The sequence below is a fragment of the Mizuhopecten yessoensis genome, unplaced genomic scaffold, assembly GCF_002113885.1.
Source record: "Mizuhopecten yessoensis strain PY_sf001 unplaced genomic scaffold, ASM211388v2 scaffold4231, whole genome shotgun sequence".
Taxonomy (NCBI): Eukaryota; Metazoa; Mollusca; class Bivalvia; order Pectinida; family Pectinidae; genus Mizuhopecten; species Mizuhopecten yessoensis.
In genome coordinates, this window is record NW_018405441.1 from 464207 (window position 1) to 485638 (window position 21432).

The 21432-nt window shown below is 36.8% G+C and overlaps 1 protein-coding gene across 3 annotated transcripts in view; it reads left to right on the plus strand.

Annotated features, from left to right (window-relative positions):
- LOC110448740 overlaps window positions 1-21432 on the plus strand; it is a 56493-nt gene that overhangs the window by 23539 nt on the left and 11522 nt on the right. For 2 of the 3 annotated variants that reach the window (XM_021495151.1, XM_021495152.1), the window contains 8 exons: window positions 6413-6516; window positions 7518-7755; window positions 16600-16743; window positions 16902-17857; window positions 18227-18415; window positions 19913-19992; window positions 20103-20202; window positions 20456-20609. In XM_021495151.1, the coding sequence (XP_021350826.1) occupies window positions 6413-6516; window positions 7518-7755; window positions 16600-16743; window positions 16902-17857; window positions 18227-18415; window positions 19913-19992; window positions 20103-20202; window positions 20456-20609 (1965 nt within the window). Of the gene's footprint in view, window positions 1-1033; window positions 1321-6412; window positions 6517-7517; window positions 7756-16599; window positions 16744-16901; window positions 17858-18226; window positions 18416-19912; window positions 19993-20102; window positions 20203-20455; window positions 20610-21432 lie in introns of those variants that run through there. The other variant, XM_021495149.1, reaches the window with a different exon arrangement.

Genomic DNA, 21432 nt, shown 5'->3' on the forward strand with positions numbered 1-21432 from the left:
GGGAGAGGAAACCGGGCGTGTATTGGTCAACAAGATGTAACTAAAATAACTAATACCCAAACAGACACCAGGGTAGTGAGGTAATTTGGATCGTGTATATTCGTCATACTTTACCGACATGGTTAACATGATTAACTAATTAGCAGGTAGATCAACGTTGTTGGCGTAGAGTTGTTGAAGTCCGGTCTGCTGGACTTTCCTCCAAATACACTGTGTATATTGAAAGAAGCAACCCTTCAAACTCACAGCTGGAAACCCTGCGCGGATGGCGTTCTGGACAGCAGCCTCAAAGTCCAGGAAAACGGTCGTGGGATTGAGTTGGAGGTTGAATGTTGGTCTTGAGTAGTGTAAAGAATCTTTGGTATGTTGCCTGCCTCTTGCTGGGAAGTAGACTGTATACAAGTGGGTACATCTCCAATCCTGGCGTGGACGGTGTAGATCTGCTGAAACTGAGTCGGGCACATGTAAAACGTTCCATCACAGAAGAGAATGTCGGCGTCAGGTGTTAAGATTCATTTTTATCAACTAGAAATATCAGTGGACCCAAGCCATATGGGGTTATCAATTAGAAACATAACTAATGATTATGTTTTAGGAGAAAATAATCTAATGAGTGATACTAAGTTACTTTTAATTACACCGAAGACGCATTTTTTGGTAAAAAAGATTCTCTGAAAATAATGCTCCAATATGAATTTGCTTCACCCTAAATTAAATCAATTTAAATAATGGTGTTTTTGTTAAAGCATTATCATCTATATAATTATATACTATTAAGAATATAAAATATTTGTGGATTTCACGTTACTGTTTTGTATGATCTAGCTGATGAAAATGGTATGATATGAAAATAATGTCTAAAAATTATGAAAATAGACTATATCAAAGCTACATGTATATGACAGTACTGTATACATGATACAGATAATGTGGGAAAACACAGATAAAAACCCAGGTAAAATGTATATGAAACAGACTATAACTGCTATCACAACATTACTGCCTCTATGTTATTTTTAAAAAGTGGGAGAAAGGAGAACACACCATGTTGTTGAGGTCAGCTTTCTAAATCCTACGCATGGCCGACTAAGGACTTGCTTATATAATGATTTCAACGAAGGTCGTTTTGTGGACTCCTATAGATTAAGTTATAAAAATTAGGAGTAATTCTAAAAATAGAACGCCCATTTACTGCACCGTTTATGTATTGTCTACTATCGTTTTACACAACCGGAAGTATTAGCCAATCGTTATCACCGGGCTATCTACAACATTCTCCGTGTTATTAACTAATACCTGGTACCTGTACTGACGGACAAGGTAGGTGATTAATTAACACCCATTACTAATGAGTAAAACACCTTCTGTCTAACCCTAGTCACCAATCTACACATAAGTGTATGAACTATAATGTATATTGTTGATAATGTATACAATGTTGTTATTACAATCACCGAAATTTCATTACAGATATAACCGAAAATGTTTTGATCTTTAATTAACCCTATCTGCATTAACAAAGCGTACCAGTTTAGACGTACTCGATATTAATAATCTTTGGCAAAATAGGCATGTTATAATATGGAGCAACAACGGATCCAATTCATCTTGTTAATACTGTGACAGTTACACTAATTCAGGGTAGATTAGTTAATAATCTAATGAGCATAGGTGGCAATGTCATTAGTAAATTTGATTTGAAATATTTGGTAATATTCAAGTGTGCATAGGCAATAGTGTTATTTCGTTACATCGACTGTACAGTTCTGTTAATAATTGAACATACATTTAGAAACACAAACGGGACAGATCTAGTAATAAGTTACACGTACAAGTGTATCACCAGTCAGTAATAATGACGTCACAATGATTAAACACGTTTGTCAGCATACCATTTGTTATTGTGTCATTTGTTAAGATAAAAGATTACACAATATAATTAACCAGAACACTTATTATTTAAACAGGTATTGTTTCGAAACGTTATGTATGTCTATACAGAGAACAATACAAAGATTTAATATTTTTAAATTAAATTATAAACTATTTCTCTATTTAGACATATATAAGATTAACATATTGTGCATATCACTAAACCAGGCAGATGAAGATATTATATCAACGGTGTTTAAAGGGACAAGATTAAGTTTGTACTGATAACGGTAGAGTACCTGAGTCTGACAACAATGATATCTAACACAACCCTGGGTGTATTCACCTGAGATAAACTTACGTGCGTACGCATACAGGGGGTGTCCAATGGATGCATGCACATTACCAGTGTACTATCTTCTAAGGTGACATTCGAGAGTTCCATGTGAGTGAGAAGAAGGCCATACCTATGTAAAACTGGGTCTGAAAAATACTGTTAAACGTGACTGCAACTAAATAAAATACTTTGTTTAAACAAAAACCTGATTCGAAGTAAGATACTGTTCAACTAAACCGCAACTAATTTAAATAAACCGCATCTAAATAAAATACATTTTAAAATAAACATCATCCAAACAAGAAATTGGAATTTAACCAAAAATGTTAAATGAACCGGAATAAATAAAAATATTGTTTTAACTTTAATTTGTTTTTAAATTTTTAATCGTCAAATCTTTTGCTCGACTTTATCGGAAACAAGATATATTTAAATCTCAAAATAAAATAATGATATAAAATGATAAGGGTAACTACTCGTCGGTGTCTCCCTAATAATTCATTAGAACCTGGGTATATCAATACATCTCCAGCACACACGCAGGCATACACACATCGGGAGATATTAGCCAAGTGGCATAGGACTAGTAGTTAGCGCCTGATAAGGCAGCTTCTGCGAAGCGCTTTGGAGTGGCGTATGTTAGCTAGATAGGGCGCTATATCAAATGCTGTATATCATTATAATTATTATCTGTACTTCTTAATGTTTTGTAAATAGCACATTATACACGTACTTGTCAATACACTTCATAAACCCCTGTATATAGGAGCTTGTTGATATTTAAACTCTGCAGTAACTGGGGCCTTAGGATTTGTTACATTAGCTTTATTTGGGGTTGAGTTCAGCTCTCAGTAAAATGCCACTACAATGATGGTATATGCTAGAAAATTGGATTCATCTAGCTTCTTGGCAGCAGAAAAAGTCATATTTTCTTTCACAAACTTCCTGTAATGGCATCCGGTTACCCATTCAGGCACTGAACACGCTCGACGTTGCACTGGAAACTCTAGCTAGCCCGTATGGTAATATTCTCCTCATGTTCCTTGACTGAGATACACCTGAGATACAGTTTTTGTACATCTTTGTTGCGGGGAAACTAGACTTTCCGACATCGAGAACTACCGACCCATTCATATATCATAAGTTGCCGGTGGAATTTTAACCAAATGTTAATCTAAACCCACAAAACGCCCGAATCAGTTTTACACATGGCTACGTCAATATTGTATTTAGACCCTCGGTAAACGTGAAGTTTTACCCTCGGTAACTATGTACTTTTCTTTAGTGTGTCTATATAATTATATAACCTCAGGGTATATTACGTTGTCTATATTGCGTCTAAACCCTCCGTATATATGAACTCGATCAGAGTTGCAAGGTCAAAAATATATATCAACGGTAAAATTCCATATAACACTGGATCTTTACAAACGTATATTTGTGGGGTAAAAATAACTTTAAATAGTTGAATTGGGCAAGGAAGTCATTACAACAAAGTGTCCATATTATCACAGTGATCAGTTCCTTTCCAAGAAACATAAAAGGAGTACCACGGAACAGTTTCATTATCTTAAAACAAAGTTAAAACAAAATCGACCAAATTCATAGCGATATGTTAAAGCACCGTCTGTTTAATGCTTAACAAGACCCTTTATAAATGTCATGGTCACCGCTAATTTCAACTCCATGAATGTCATGGTCACCGCTAATTTCAACTCCATGAATGTCATGGTCACCGCTAATTTCAACTCCATGAATGTCATGGTCACCGCTAATTTCAACTCCATGAATGTCATGGTCACCGCTAATTTCAACTCCATGAATGTCATGGTCACCGCTAATTTCAACTCCATGAATGTCATGGTCACCGCTAATTTCAACTCCATGAATGTCATGGTCACCGCTAATTTCAACTCCATGAATGTCATGGTCACCGCTAATTTCAACTCCATGACCAGTCACAGTTGACGACTCCAACCAAACATAGGCGTTGATACCTGCACAATAAACACACCGAACCTGAGTGTCAAGTATGAAAATGATTCCTAATCAACTTTCTTTCAAAAACAGTCCAAAGACACAATGACATCACGGTCTCTTTTTACCAGCCAAACTGAATGCCACGAAATGATACCCAATCAAAAATTCACCAAAACGTATCAATCACGCAAAGATAACTTTCCACTTAAATAGCTGTAACGAGGCTCCTAATTAAGATGACTGTGGAAATACTCGGAACCACAGAGTCACTACAAAATGCTTTCTGGGTTTCGAATTTTATATATAGACAAATATTTTTGGACGACACCAAATGTAATTAAGTTTTATGAATTGATGAATACTACTAATATAAAAACACTGAAGAAACTTTGTACTTTTATTAGAATAATTAATAACAATATTTGACCTCTTCGATACAAATGTGTATATATTATGAAACAGTACTGTGTACTACCGACTACGAACACTACAATTACTATAAATCATATTGTAAATATGTTTCTCTATACATTGTATTGTGAAAGAGAATAATTTTGAATTGAAAATGTTTTGACAACGCACTTTCAACAGTAAATTCATGAGTCTTGTGGCCCAGATTACTGAATGAATCATAAACAATGCGTCATTTCAATACGCCAAACGTTGCCTAGGTTTTCTAGGTTTGGGGTTTCTGTACCTCATGAGCTTGACAAGTTGCGAACAGTGTAAAGAGTACGATGATACTTATGTGAAATGTCGTATTTACGTATGTCATAGTGTTACTTATGTGAAATGTCGTATGTACGTTTGTTATAATGATACTTATGTGAAATGTCGTATGTGCTTATGTCATAATGTTACTTTTGTGAAATGTCGTATGTACGTATGTCATAATGTTACTTATGTGAAATTTCGTATGTACTTATGGCATAATGTTACTTATGTAAAATGTCGTATGTACTTATGTCATAATGTTTCTTAGGTGAAATGTCGTATGTACTTATGTCATAATGTTACTTATGTAAAATGTCGTATGTACTTATGTCATAATGTTACTTATGTAAAATGTCGTATGTACTTATGTCATAATGTTACTTATGTGAAATGACGTATGTACGTATGTCATAATGTTACTTATGTTAAATGTCGTATGTGCTTATGGCATAATGTTACTTATGTGAAATGTCGTATGTACGTATGTCATAATGTTACTTATGTGAAATGTCGTATGTGCTTATGTCATAGTGTTACTTATGTGAAATGTCGTATGTACTTATGTCATAATGTTACTTATGTAAAATGTCGTATGTACTTATGTCATAATGTGAAAGGACACGACATACAAAGTTCATTTACCAATCAAGGTCACAAAGCCAATTTGGCTTACTGGTAAAACACAACTGAGATACTGTACAATGATTTTGTGCTTTCGGATAGCCACAACCATCTTAATCTGAGGCCGACATGCGCTAGGCACAGATAAATTAACATAACCCAGCTGCAGGTATACAAATGAATGGGAAATAGCACTATAACGTTGGGTTCTTGTTATTGGTAAATCGAATAGTCCATTTTAACGAAAATTATAAGTTTAATGTTATTAGTGGTGTATAGCTGGAATGATTCCTTCACATGAGCTGGACATATAAAATAATATATTTTGATGTAGATGTCTTCTTTTGCCAAGTGTCACTTAGTTGGTCTCTTTGTATACAATATTAAGACTTGTTCCCCCAGCTGGCTTGGCTCTAAGTCGTTTTAATTCCCTTGGGTACAGGTCGCCCATACGTTATCAGCACATTATAAAATTGATTGTATAAACGTAGAGTATATAGTTTCGAGAATGTTTCTGTCAATTCTGTATTTCAATATTCTAAGTATATTGATTCTCTTGTTAGCACTATCATAGATATAACTTACATGATAAGATCAATTTGCACGGCTATCAGCTTATTCAAGCTTAATATAAACCTTTATTCATACGTAAATACTACACCACACATTTGTTCTATAGAACGTTGCTGATTTTATCATACATCCTAGTTCTTATTTACAGTTATAAAGATCTTCCCGATAAATAAGGACAATATAACAATGGCACGAAGCAGCCACAACGCTTTTATATAATACATTGTTGGCATTATTTCAAATTTTAGAGTTAATTTCTAATTGCCCTATGAAACAGATGGTGTAATATTTACATGTTTATTTTATAATCGTAAGATGGCGGCTAGTACCTCTATAGCCATGGGTAACGTAAACGATGGGTATACAGAGGACGACGGCGACCGTCAGAACAAACTCCCATCCAATGGTAACGATTTAAGGTAGGTTGGTCCAGCTTTCTAACTAGTGGTCATTAATTATCATGTCTATCTATCGCCAGTGAATCTATATTCAAATTGTAAACAGAAACGAGATTAATTGGTGAATCATATGTATATATATATCCTTATAATTAAAAACAATGTAAAATTAACGCCAAAATTAAAAAGTTCCCCCATGGCGCCATATAATTTGGATAAACGGTCATACAATGTATGATGCAGAAAAAGTATCATTTAGTTTGGATGGTTTCTCACTTCGTCTTTCTAGTACCTGTTTTACGCTAGTGTTATATATATATTATATTATAGGTTATAATCCGCCTTTGCGTATTGCAGAGTTATCTTCTCTTGTGAGTAGATATTGATTGTTACGTCATTGATTTGTGTGAGAAAATTACGTCGTTTTCTCAAACGTTGATGACGTTACTCTCACAAACAAATGACGTAAAAATCAATCCCGGCTCACACGAGAAGATAACTCTGCAATACGCAAAGACGGAATATCAACATCAGTATCCATCTAGAAAAATAATTGAACTAGATAGATGAATGCCTATATTAAAGAGCACCTACTCTGACATGCTACACACTTATTATTTTATTTCGTTTAATTGAAATACTATTCCGTTATAACATAATATTTTTCACAATGTCAATATATTGTCAAAGATTATGTGACAATGTATCTTATTCACGTTTTTTTCTGTGAAGTGACAATGAAAACAGTCTGACATTGTTAATAAAAGGTCACAGATAATGTGAGTAGGTATCCTTTTCCTCTTTTAAAGTGTCAAAGATGATGTGAAAATGCATCTTTTTTCTTCTTCCCGTTTTTTAAGTGATTTAATGAGGAGGTCTTACAATGTTAATATAATGTCAAACATGATTTGACAATGTACGTTTTTTCTTCTTTCATTTTTTTAAGTGATTTAATGAGGAGGTCTTCCAATGTTAATATAATGTCAACGAAAATGTATCTTTTTCACTGTTTTTCTGTGAAGTGATTTACAAGGAGAGGCCTCCAAGCCAGTGTGGAACATATTCCGGAAGCAGAACTTTGGACCGGATACAGGTATCTTCACTCATTTTGGGCAGAATCTGATGAAGTTTGTCAAGATCATGACGTACATTTTCCTGTGTTTGTTTGTGTTCGGGGGTGTGATAGCTGCCCGAGGATCACTGCAGATTCTTGTTACACAACTGTATAATGAGATCAGACAAAGCAACATCACAAAAGAGGTAAGATGTCGCTAGTTACTTTTATCTTTCTTCCTTATCCAATTCATGTTTTCATATCACAACTGAAAAATATTTGAGAAAGTGAGTCTACAATTTCACATTTTAAGCGAACATAGGGATTTGTTGACTCGAGAATAATGATATTCCCAGAGGCTCAAGGCCGATAAGAATGTCACCTTTAATTCGTTATCATCTTTTGTTATTTGACACATAAAATTCAAAATGTTTTCATAGTTTACAGTTTTTGAACAAAATTTCTAAATATTTCGGTGTCCTATTCTCAGCTACGTAATCCCCCATTTTTAAGGATGACTCAGTGGCTGTTTAGGTAAATTTTGTACAGGTCATATACATAGACCACATAGACCACTAAACACGTTCTAGTATCCTTCGTATTTAGTCATTCTACTCCAACTACATAATGTCGGCTTCAAGGAGCACCCCGTCAGGCCCAGCTAAAAGGAAGTCTCCGGACTCAGTGTCCCCCGGACTTACTGACCACCCAACCCATAGGAGGGGGAATTCATTCTCGGGGGTACCTTCCTCTCTGGAGGAGGGCCAGCCACTCCAGCTTGATGTAGGCAAAGGCAAGATTATAGACCTTACCAGCTTGATGCATTCCACCCTTTCCAGTCCTTCATTTGTATCCAGTATAGCACCTGCATGGGCTGAGGCGTGCATACCCCACCTCCGTGAAACTTTCCAGACTATTGTTCGCGATACTATGGCAGACATGATTATACCGCTACAGCAGACGATACATGACCAGGCCACTTCAATCAATGAACTTAAGTCATCAAACGATTCCTTGTCATCCAAGTGCTCAACTCTTGAGAATCAGGTTGGATCCCTAGTATCCCAAGTCGAGGAGCTTGAGCAGTACGGTAGGAGGAACACCCTCAGGTTTCATAACATCCAGTTATCTAGAGAGCAACAACGTTTCACTGACCCAGTCATTATTGACATCTGTAAATCTCAGCTAAATGTTGACCTACGCCCTGAAGATATCTATAGGTCTCATGTAATTGGGAAGCCCACTAGCGAAGGGAAACATCAAATTATATGCCGGTTTAGCAGCTGGAACCTTAAAAACTCTGTGTTTAAAAATAAAAAACGCTTAAAAAATAACCCGTCTAAACTCTTCATTACCGAAGACCTGACCAAAGCTAGGCAAGCAATAGTAAAGGATCTTGGACGAGCCAAATGGACCAAGTCCATTGATTCTTATTGGACCAGTGATGGGAGAATTTTCTTCAAACGATCGAGAGACTCGGACAAAATCCTAATCAAAAACATTCACCATCTGCATTCCATCATTCCAACTCTTCACAATGACTCCTCTGCATGATCAGTATTGAAGTACTCTCAGTACTTTGATTTAGTGTATCGCGTCCTGCAACCAGCATCAGCAACATCTTCACCAGCACTGTCTATATCTTCTGCAACTTTCTCCGCTCGAATAACCTCACTGTTGACTGTAAATGTCACGTACGTTCATGGTGTGTGTACTTTTATCACTTTACGTGATGATCCAGAATCCTTTTTATATATAACGATTCATATAGATAGTTAATCCTAAAGAGATATTCATATCCATGTATCGAAATGGTAACTTGCCATTATATTTGGACATCAATATGGTTGTATTGCATACAGAATGATGTTATTTATTGTTTGATATTTAAAAAGAATTTAAAAAAGTGTCATTCGTTTGATATATAAGGCAAGTATCATAAGTTTCATATATTGATTGATATCCAAAACAAAGATCATTTATTGTTTTATAACCAAAATAAGTATCATATAATGTTTGATACCCAAAATAAGTATCATTTCTGGCTTGATAATAAAAACGAATATAATTTATTATTGGATATATCAAAACAAGGATCATTTGTTTGATATCAGAACTAATAGTATGTTTGGTTGATATCTAAAACTGATATAATTTATTGTTTGATATCTAAAAGTAATATAATTTATTGTTTAATACCCAAAACAAGTACCAGTTATTGTTTTGATTTCTGAAATAAGTATTATTTATTGGATCGATATCTAAAACAAGTATTATTTATTGCTTGATAACCAAACAAGTATCATTTATTGTTTGATATCCAAAACAAGTATTACTCATTGTTTGATATCCAAAACAAGTATTATTCATTGTTTGCTATCCAAAACAAGTATTACTCATTGTTCGATATCTAAAACAGGTATTATTCATTGTTTGATATCTAAGCAAATATTATTCATTGTTTGATATCCAAAAATGAAGTATCATTTATTGTTTGCTATCCAAAACAAGTAATATTCATTGTATTATCTATTGTTTGCTATCCAAAACAAGTATTATTCATTGTTTGATATCCAAAACAAGTATTATTCATTGTTTGATATCCAAAACAAGTATTATTTATTGCTTGATATCCAAAATAAGTATCATTTATTGTTTGATATCCAAAAAAGTAATATGTGCTGTTTTGAATCTTCAAATAATTATCATGTGTTGATTGACAAGAACCACAATTACAGATATCCTGTGATGATTGATATCTCAAATCAAGTATCCTATGATGGTTGATATCACAGAAGACAACTATATTGTTTTCACTGTTATCACTAAAACAGGTAGTCTGTCTTGATTGATATCCGTATGATTCACGTGTCTCCCCAAAATATGCCTTCGTGATTACCCATGCCTTCTTTCGTTTTACCTATGATATGGTCTATGTGTAACCCTACGTAGTCTGATTATGTCTACCTTGTCAATATAAGCTATTTAAAGTGTCTACCTATAGTACCCTACCCTGTGTTGTTTGTGTACCAATTGTACACATTTGTATAATCTGTTTGTCCCAAGCTGACTTGTATATAATTAATGACTATGCTATTCATATAGTTATACCATGCTGAAAATGTAAATAGTTTTCCCATTTTTCTATACATTGTCATTATATACAAAATAATCATAATCTGTCGGTCTATCTATCTAACAATCATTTTAACTCTTACTCTTCTTTATAGCAGCAGAAACATCCTTCGGTTCTCCACCTATGATTTCTTTTATTTACCTTTCCTGTTTACTATTCCCCCTTCTCTTCCCACTTCCCTCTTGTTTACTTCTGTGTGACCTTCACCTCGAGCCCGTTTGTACTGTTGGACAGGTGTATACGCACGTGCGTATGTTCTTTGCCGATAGCCACCCAACCATGACCGTTCTTGATAATGGGTAACGATATAGTAGCACACAGGGTGGCGGTCGGCAATTTCTACATGCGTACACACTGTAACCACTCGAGCTCATCTTCAATATTTAAAATTAATTTAAATTTCGTATTTGATGAATTTATAAATCTATTTGAAATCCTTCTTCTTACATTTAAGACCACACAATACAGTATTCTCTTTTATGTTATACATAGCTATTTCAGTAACACTAATTTCATCCTTATCCTCCATCTTTTATTATTGATTTGCATGGACATACATGAAAACCCTGGGCCTGATGTATCTTCCGATGAATTAACAATTTTCCATTTAAATATACGTAGTTTACGAAATAAGCTAACTCACCTTGAAAATATTGCAGACGAATTTCACGTAGTATGTATCACGGAATCCCACTTAGACAACAGTATATCTGACGAAGAAATAGCACTTCCAGGTTTTAATAATAATCCTTTCCGGAAAGACCGTGAATACTCACAGGGTGGGGGTGTCGTTGTTTATATTTCGCCTTTAATTTCTGCCCAGCGGCGTTTGGATTTAGAATTTCCATCAGGTGAGGCCATCTGGGTCGAAATTATTTTTAATAACTCCTCGTATCTTCTATGTACAGTATATAGACCAAATGACTGTGTAAATCCATTTTGGGAACAATTTGAAAACTCCATTGAAAATGCACTTGATGAAAACCCACATGTCATTATAGTTGGTGACATAAACGTTGACCTACTGGTTGAGACTCGTCATAAACTGAACGACATTATCCGCACGTATCTGTTTTCTAATGTAATAAACCAACCAACTCGGGTAGGCCAAACACGTGCTTCGCTCCTTGACCCCGTGCTCGTGAGCGATACATGCGTTGTTGGTTTTTCCGATGTTATTGAAATTGACAGGGACATTTCGGACCATGACGCTACTCTCGTTGAAATTAAACTAAACATTTTTCTTACTAACAAATTTAAACGCATGATTTGGTGTTATAAAAATGCTGACTATCCTAAATTTAATAACCTGTTACAAAACACCGATTGGCAATACGTATTTAGAAATGCTTACACATGCGACGATATGTGTTCGATTTTTACAGATAAGTATTTGGAATATGCTCATCTTTGTATTCCAACTAAGGTTATTACTGTTAGACCAAATGATAAACCGTGGTTTACTACTGAACTACGTCGTGAAATTAGAATTAGAAATAGATTGCATAAAAAATTAAAAAGAGTTTTTTCTATAGAGAATTTAGCTAAATTTAAAAAACATAGAAATCATGTCAACAATCTCAAACGTAGAACAAGAGAACTTTTTTATGCTGATATTAATGGACTTTTAGATAACTATGCAAAAACTAATCAAAAGAATTTTTGGAAACTGGTTCGGAGATTAACTAAAAGTGCAGATGTATCTTACATTATACCTCCTCTAAAAGACCCTATTACTAATTCTACTGCAGTAGATGATGAACGAAAAGCTAATATTTTAAATGACTATTTTGTGTCTATCTCTACTATAGACGACTCAGGTGTACCTTTACCACAAGTTGATATGAGAACCCAAAGTCGCATAGATAATATATTTTTTACACAAGCTGATATTGTTGACATCCTTAAGTCTCTTAAATTAGGTAAAGCTGTTGGATATGATAAAATTAGTCACCAAATGCTTAAAAACACAGCTCTTTATGTTTCATTTCCGCTATTTCTTATATTCAGAAAGTCTCTTGATCAAGGAATTTATCCCAATTCCTGGAAAAAAGCTTTAGTCATGCCCATTTTTAAGAAAGGCGATAAACAATGCCCCAGTAATTATAGACCAATAGCTTTATTAAGCACTGTAGGGAAAGTTTTTGAAAAAGTTATTACAAAATTTCTGCATAATTATTTATTAGAAAATTCATTGTTATATAAATACCAATCTGGATTTCAGCCAGGTCACTCAACAGTACATCAACTAATTGAAATTTATCATAATGTATGCATAAATCTAGAAAACCGTCATCATACCTGTCTTGTTTTTTGCGACATTTCCAAAGCTTTTGATCGGGTTTGGCATGCAGGTCTTGTACACAAATTAAAAAGCTATGGAATAAATGGAAATCTTTTAGACTGGCTATCCGATTATGTACAGAATCGCCATCAACAAGTCTTCATCCACAATGTTACTTCTCATACTAAAACAACTAATGCTGGTGTACCCCAGGGCTCTGTCTTAGGTCCGCTTCTTTTTCTCTTGTATATCAACGATATAACTGATAACCTTGTCAGCCCTTCCCGTCTTTTTGCTGATGATACTTCCCTATCCGTCTCTTCTCCTTCCGCAATTGAACTAGAAACTACTACTAACCGAGATCTTGAAAAAATTCATAACTGGGCAGAAAATTGGCTTGTTAAATTTAATCCTAATAAAACTGAAGCGCTACTAATTTCAAATACCAATGCTGAGCTTGATGTCAATCTCATTTTTAATAATGTTAATATTGATTTTATCGAACATCATAAACATCTAGGCATTTTCCTAGATGCTAACTGTAAATGGACTCACCATATTGATAACATTTGTAAAACTGTTACGAAACAAATAGGAATTCTCCGCAAGTTAAAATATACTTTAAATCGCAAGACATTAAACAGAATTTATCTTACTTTTATACTCCCTCTGCTTGAATACTGTTGCGAAGTTTGGGACGGTTGTACAACTGCCGATGCAAATAAACTTGAAAAACTCCAGTTAGAAGCGGCGCGTATTGTCACCGGCCTGCCATCTTTTGCTAGTAGAGCGTCTCTTTACTTCGAAACTGGTTGGGAAGTCTTGTCTCAACGTCGCACCCGCCGCAAACTTCAACTTTTCTACAAAATTCACAACAATATGACTCCCTCTTACCTAACTGACCTTCTCCCGCCACTAGTAGCTACTTTAACTCCTTATAATTTGAGAAACTCTGAGAACTATTCCATTCCTAATTTCCGCTTACAATCTTCACTCAACTCGTTCATACCTTCTACTTTAAGACTATGGAATGAGCTTGACACTAATATTAAAACTGCACATTCTTTTAAGAGCTTCACAAACTGCCTCAAAAAACAAAATGAAACATTTAAAGTGCCTGTTTTTTATTTAGCCGGTGACCGTAAGTTAAATATTTTACTAACCAAACTCCGTCATAAATGCAGCCCTTTAAATGATGATCTCTTTAATGTTAACCTAATCAACTCTCCTATTTGTGCATGTGGATATCCTAATGAAAATGCTCATCATTTCTTTTTTACATGCAGTATATATACTGATCAAAGAGTTGAAATGTTTAGAAATCTTCATGAATACTTACCTCTAAGCTTAGAGAAATTATTGTATGGCCATGAAGATTATTCGAGTGACGAAAATAAAAATGTATTTATATATGTCCAACAGTATGTATCGAGTACTCGCAGGTTTTAAATTTGGTCACGTTCTTCTGTCTCCTCTCCAACAGTCCTCATTATCTTTCATATTCATTTCTTAGCTTGTGTCCGTATTACATGGCATAACGTACACTTGTGTGTTCCTTATTATTTTAGTAATCCTCTGTAATGTTTAACTTTCTTTTAAGTGCACGAGAGCGTGAATGCAAGAAGTGTGCGTGTGCTGGAATGTATGTAATATAGGCATGTGATGGGCCATTCAGTTACAGCCAGTGCGGTAGAAACGAATTTTCGAGAAAGGATGGAATGAAAAGGAGAAAGACACAAAGCACGGGACGTGACGAACTGTTGAATAGTTGAAAGTATGGAATAGTGCCAGGATATCACTGCGCTGACTGTGCTGGATGGTTCCATTTTCATGACCAAATTTCAAAATATACCATAATTTGTAAATAAAAGTAAGAATGAATGTGTGCATTATATGTTGAATATTGAGATGTACATTATAATTTATAAACTGCAATGAATAAGTAACATTCTCTCTCTCTCTCTCTCTCTCTCTCTCTCTCTCTCTCTCTCTCTCTCTCTCTCTCTCTCTCTCTCTCCCAATAATAGATAAATGTAGTGATTTAAACTATGAAATCCATCTTATGATGTGTATATACAATTATTTATCTTATAAGGAAAGGGCGTTAATAATGTTCATGTAACTTGTGCCCAATCCTCTTGCATTTTTTGGCAATAAAATATGTTTAAACAATAAATAGGTAAATTTTGAATTTTTGTCAATAACGATATGTTGGAGGGAATCATCCGCTACACTACCGATCCCTGAGGTGTATTCCTCCCGATAATCCGACGTCTGCGTGCTGCTGTGTGTCATTGTTTACTCCCGATAATCGGACGTCTGCGTGCTGCTGTATGTCGTTGTTTACTCCCGATAATCGGCCGTCTGCGTGCTGCTGTATGTCATTTTTTGCTCCCGATAATCGGACGTCTGCGTGCTGCTGTATGTCGTTGTTTACTCCCGATAATCGGCTGTCTGCGTGCTGCTGTATGTCATTGTTTACTCCTGATAATCGGACGTATGCATGCTGCTGTATGTCGTTGTTTACTCCCGATAATCGGCGGTCTGCGTGCTGCTGTATGTCATTGTTTACTCCCGATAATCGGACGTCTGCGTGCTGCTGTATGTCGTTGTTTACTCCTGAGAATCGGACGTATGCATGCTGCTGTATGTCGTTGTTTACCCCGATAATCGGAGGTCTGCGTGCTGCTGTATGTCATTGTTTATTCCCGATAATCGGACGTCTCCGTGCTGCTGTATGTCGTTGTTTACTCCCGATAATCGGACGTCTGCGTGCTGCTGTATGTCGTTGTTTACTCATGATAATCGGACGTATGCATGCTGCTGTATGTCATTGTTTACTCCCGATAATCGGACGTCTGCGTGCTGCTGTATGTCATTGTTTACTCCCGATAATCGGACGGCTGCGTGCTGCTGTATGTCATTGTTTATTCCCGATAAACGGAGGTCTGCGTGCTGCTGTATGTCATTGTTTTCTCCCGATAATCGGACGTCTGCGTGCTGCTGTATGTCATTGTTTATTCCCGATAAACGGAGGTCTGCGTGCTGCTGTATGTCATTGTTTACTCCCGATAATCGGACGTCTGCGTGCTGCTGTATGTCGTTGTTTACCCCGATAATCGGAGGTCTGCGTGCTGCTGTATTTCATTGTTTACTCCCGATAATCGGACGTCTTCGTGCTGCTGTATGTCGTTGTTTTCTCCCGATAATCGGACGTCTGCGTGCTGCTGTATGTCGTTGTTTACTGCCCGATGATCGAAACCTCTACTTTCTGATGGGTTTTAATTTAATTCGCCGCTGACATTTTCTGTTGCTGTTTTAAGTTACCGGATTATATTGTTAACTTATTGCGGTGGTGTTCGGGATTTGCAGTTCAATATCGTATTTTGTAAAAACTTCTGAGTGTAGTTTCGGCCAATCACAGTGAAGCAGACATGAATGTCATATAACAGAGTATGAAGACAAATAAGTTCTGATACTATTATGTACCAATTGAGAAATTAAAAACACATCGCGCAATAGTTTATCTTCACTATAACCCATGAAGTAAACACAGTTAAAAACTTTTTAAATGTAATGTTATAAATATGTATCAGCCACCAATACTTTATTTATCTGTGGTATTGACAGAGAACTGTGACGGAGGACGCTATTTCATGGCTGCTGATCCTAATCATTGCTATCCCGGACCTATTCAAGGCTGCCCGTTGTATGCTCAGCTTCCTCTTCGGCGACAGGACCTTACCAAGTACAAAGTGCTTCCGGTTCATTCTCGTAAGTTATGCCCATACACAATTTATAATTGTAACATAACATTACGATTTAACTTCTGATGATAGTTTGCCTAATGAAATGTCTTTATCGAATATTTCTGCATTCTATAATATTATTCAAATAATACGACGTCTTTCTCCTGTTTGTCACTTCTGCAGATCCAGTTAAAGGAAATACTTCATGTCGTGGGTTTGTGCGGACTAGTGTTTCGAGTGATGCCATTTCTTGGCCCCGTTGAGACATCCGCCGTCTTAGCAGCGATTCCCTGCATTCCTACTATTGTCCAAGTTATTTTTATCCGGAACATGCATAGGTCAAGGACGACGCCCAGGCTGATATTCACCATCATTGCTGCAGTTGTGTTGCTGGGGTCAGTTGTAGCCATGTGCGTGGTTAATGCTGGGAGAGGTAGCAATTCGACAGAAGATTTAGAATTAATCATCTGGATCATCGCATCGTGCGTCCTAGTGTCGTTAAGATGGATAGAGACATATGTCACCAGAGCGAAACAGGACACAGAGGATACATATAAAAAGGGACTTGCATCCTCTGATAACGATGGCGACGCCTTCAACTACCTGGTGTCTTCCGGTCTCCGACTTATCGTCTCGTACATCATCTTGTCCCAGTATTTCTGTCGCGGCATCCGTGGTATCGACACGACCTTCTCCCTATTTAGGGATATCGACCACAGTAACAACGGGGCAGTGTCTCCTCCCCCCTCAAACTGTACCCCGTCCAACACTACCGTGTGTCCCACACCTTATCCCTACACCGTGTGGCTCCCGTGGGAGATACTGCCGTCGTTCTTTGTACATTTTTTCTCCTCTGCTCTGGTCTACCATCTAGCGATCACTGCGTGCAAACTGTGCATGCAGCGGGTGTGCTTCACCATTCCTCTTGTGATTGCGTCGCCCGTGTACGTGGTCGCCACACTGGCATCGCTGGAGGCGGGACTTGATTGGAGCCGTACCTTGTTTGATGGTAAACGTCCTCCGACGTCGTACTCTGTGTACGTAGCCCTTGTAGTTTTCTTCGTGGCCTGGCTAGCACAAGTGTGGGCGTGTCGACAGACATGGCACGAACCTACGGAACGTCTCTGCTTCCTTAAAAAGTAAGTACACCATACTGATACACACACCTTGAAAGCTATTAAGAAAAGAAATTAAAAAAACCAAACCTACTGTGCGAAGCTTATCTGAATCTCTCGGTGAAAGGTTATGCCTCTTAAGATAATTTTATCCTATCAAATTCGTCGGTTATTTTTATAGTACCATCTATCAATATGATGATATTACACCCTCTCGGTTTTTACACTCTTTCCATGGAATCAAGACCCAAGTAAGCTTTTCTTTATTCTGTGTTTTTTTAAATTTCAAAAAGTATTACCCTTCGAACAAGTCAGTTAATCGCTCCCTTGTGTTCCTCCTTATTTTTCCTTGATTTAACCATTCTTTCCTCTCTTTCTCTCTGTTGTCCACAGATTGTTTGTGTTGCCGTATTACTGCAGTCCTGTCCTTGACCTTTCGTTGCTGCACAGCAGACGGCGCATGCGCCCTGTTAACATGACAGATGGTCAGAAGGTGGCGTCTACCAGCAAGATTTACATATGTGCCACAATGTGGCATGAGAACCGTGTGGAGATGAAGCAGATTCTCAGCTCCCTCTATCGGTAAATACAAAATACTACGCTCCCTCTACCGGTAAATACAAAATACTACGCTCCCTCTGCCGGTAAATACAAACAACTACGCTCCCTCTGCCGGTAAATACAAAATACTACGCTCCCTCTATCGGTAAATACAAAATACTACGCTCCCTCTACCGGTAAATACAAAATACTACGCTCCCTCTACACCGGTAAATACAAAATACTACGCTCCCTCTACACCGGTAAATACAAAATACTCCGCTCCCTCTACACCGGTAAATACAAAATACTACGCTCCCTCTACCGGTAAATACAAAATACTACGCTCCCTCTACACCGGTAAATACAAAATACTACGCTTCCTCTACCGGTAAATACAAAATGTTACGCTCCCTTTAGCGGTAAATACAAAATACAACGCTCCCTTTACACCGGAAAATACAAAGTCCTACGTTACCTCTACCGGTAAATACAAAATACTACGCTACCTCTACCGGTAAATACAAAATACTACGCTTCCACTATCGGTAAATACAAAATACTACGCTCCCTCTACCGGTTAATACAAAATAATACGCTCCCTCTACACCGGTAAATACAACATAATCTGCTCCCTCTACCGGTAAATACATAAACTACGCTCCATTTACCGGTAAAAAAATACTACGCTCGCTCTACCGCTCAATACCAAATACTACGCTCTTTCTACCGGTTAATACAAAATTCTAAGCTCCCGTTTCTCTAAATACAACACAATCTGCTCCCTCTACCGGTAACTACAAAATACTCAGCTCACTCTATCGGTAAATACAAAATACTACGCTCCCTCTACCGGTAAATACAAAATATGACGCTCCCTCGATCAGTAAATACAAAATACTACGCTCCCTCTACTGGTAAATACAAAATACTACCCTCCCTCTACCGGTAAATACAAAATACTACGCTCCATCCACCGGTAAATACAAAATACTACGCTCCCTCTACCGGTAAATGCAAAATTCTAAGCTCCCATTTCGGTATATACAACATAATCTGCTCCCTCGACCGGTAACTACAAAATACTCAGCTCACTCTACCGGTAAATACAAAATACGAAGCCTCCTCTACCGATAACTACAAAATAGTAAGCTCCATCCAACGGTAACTACAAAATAGTAAGCTCCATCCAACGGTAAATACAAAATAGTAAGCTCCATCCAACGGTAAATACAAAATAGTAAGCTCCATCCAACGGTAAATACAAAATAGTAAGCTCCATCCACCGGTGAATACAATTTTCTGCATTGATTACAAAACATATTATGCTAGTGAAAACGGTTTCAAATGAAATAATAATTCAGATTATCTTTACAGATTCACAAATGAACAAGAATGAAGTCAACAGATTTTTCGATACTGTAACTTAGAGAAGTTGAAATTGTTAACAACAGTTTGTGGAGATATTAGTCCAATATAAAAAATTTGTTCAGCTTAAACAATACAAACGTTAAATCTCCTTTGTGGTTTTGTCGACAGCCTTGACATGGATCAGTTTTCTCGGAAGAAATCCAAGGAAGACTTCAAGTCAATCGACCCTGATTACTATGAGTTCGAAGGTAACAGTTATCAGTCATTTTATTTATTTTCAATCTGCAATAAAAAAATGATTTTGAAAAAAATGTTTTTAATTCAAAATGAAATACATCGTGGTATTTTCTATATTCAGGTCACGTGCCATTTGACGATGCCATGACAACAAAGAACAACAAAAGAGTTCCGAATGATTTTGTTAAACAGCTTATTGAGGTCATTGATGAAGCTGGAAGGTTTGAATTAACTACATCTCACAATTGTATACTATCCCATCATTCCTTCTTTAATTTATCCAATTTCCTGTTAGAAAAACGACTACATTTTCATTGTCCCATTAGCGACATCCATTATAAGTAAATTACATATGATCTGAAAAGGGAAACAATGGAATACACTCTATAAATGAATCATCATAATATCTTTACATTTAATAATTACCACTGAACCTGTTCCTGGAATGTTAGGTCGCCTTATTTTGGGTTGCAGTACTGTCCATGGCCGGGGTATCAGTCTGGGACCCCCGGACCGGGTTATCACACCCTATGGTGGCAGACTAGTATGGACGCTCCCCGGGGGGAACAAACTCTTTGTTCATCTAAAAGACAAGGAAAAAATACGACACAAGAAAAGATGGTCTCAGGTAAGTTTGCAAGATGCACGAGAACCTGGTGTGCCCGTACCAGTTTGACATTTCGACAAACAGAATGACGTGGTAAACTACCGAGAGTAGACATTGTACAAACAGAATGATGTGGTAGACTACCGATAGTACATTGTACAAACAGATTGACGTGGTAGACCACCGATAGTAGACATTGTACAAACAGAATGACGTGGTAGACTACCGAGAGTAGACATTGCACAAACAGATTGACGTGGTAGACTACCGAGAGTAGACATTGTACAAACAGAATGACGTGGTAAACTACCGAGAGTAGACATTGTACAAACAGAACGATGTGGTAGACTACCGATAGTACATTGTACAAACAGATTGACGTGGTAGACTACCGATAGTAGACATTGTACAAACAGAATGACGTGGTAAACTACCGAGAGTACATGTACAAACAGAATGACGTGGTAGACTACCAATAGTAGACATTGTACAAACAGAATGATGTGGTAGATTACCGAGAGTAGACATTGTACAAACAGAATGATGTGGTAGACTACCGATAGTACATTGTACAAACAGAATGACGTGGTAAACTACCGAGAGTACATGTACAAACAGGATGACGTGGTAGACTACCAATAGTAGACATTGTACAAACAGAATGATGTGGTAGACTACCGAGAGTAGACATTGTACAAACAAAATGATGTGGTAGACTACCGATAGTAGATATTGTACAAACAAAATGACGTGGTAGACTACCGAAAGTACATGTACAAACAGAATGACGTGGTAGACTACCGATAGTACATTGTACAAACAGAATGACGTGGTAGACTACCGA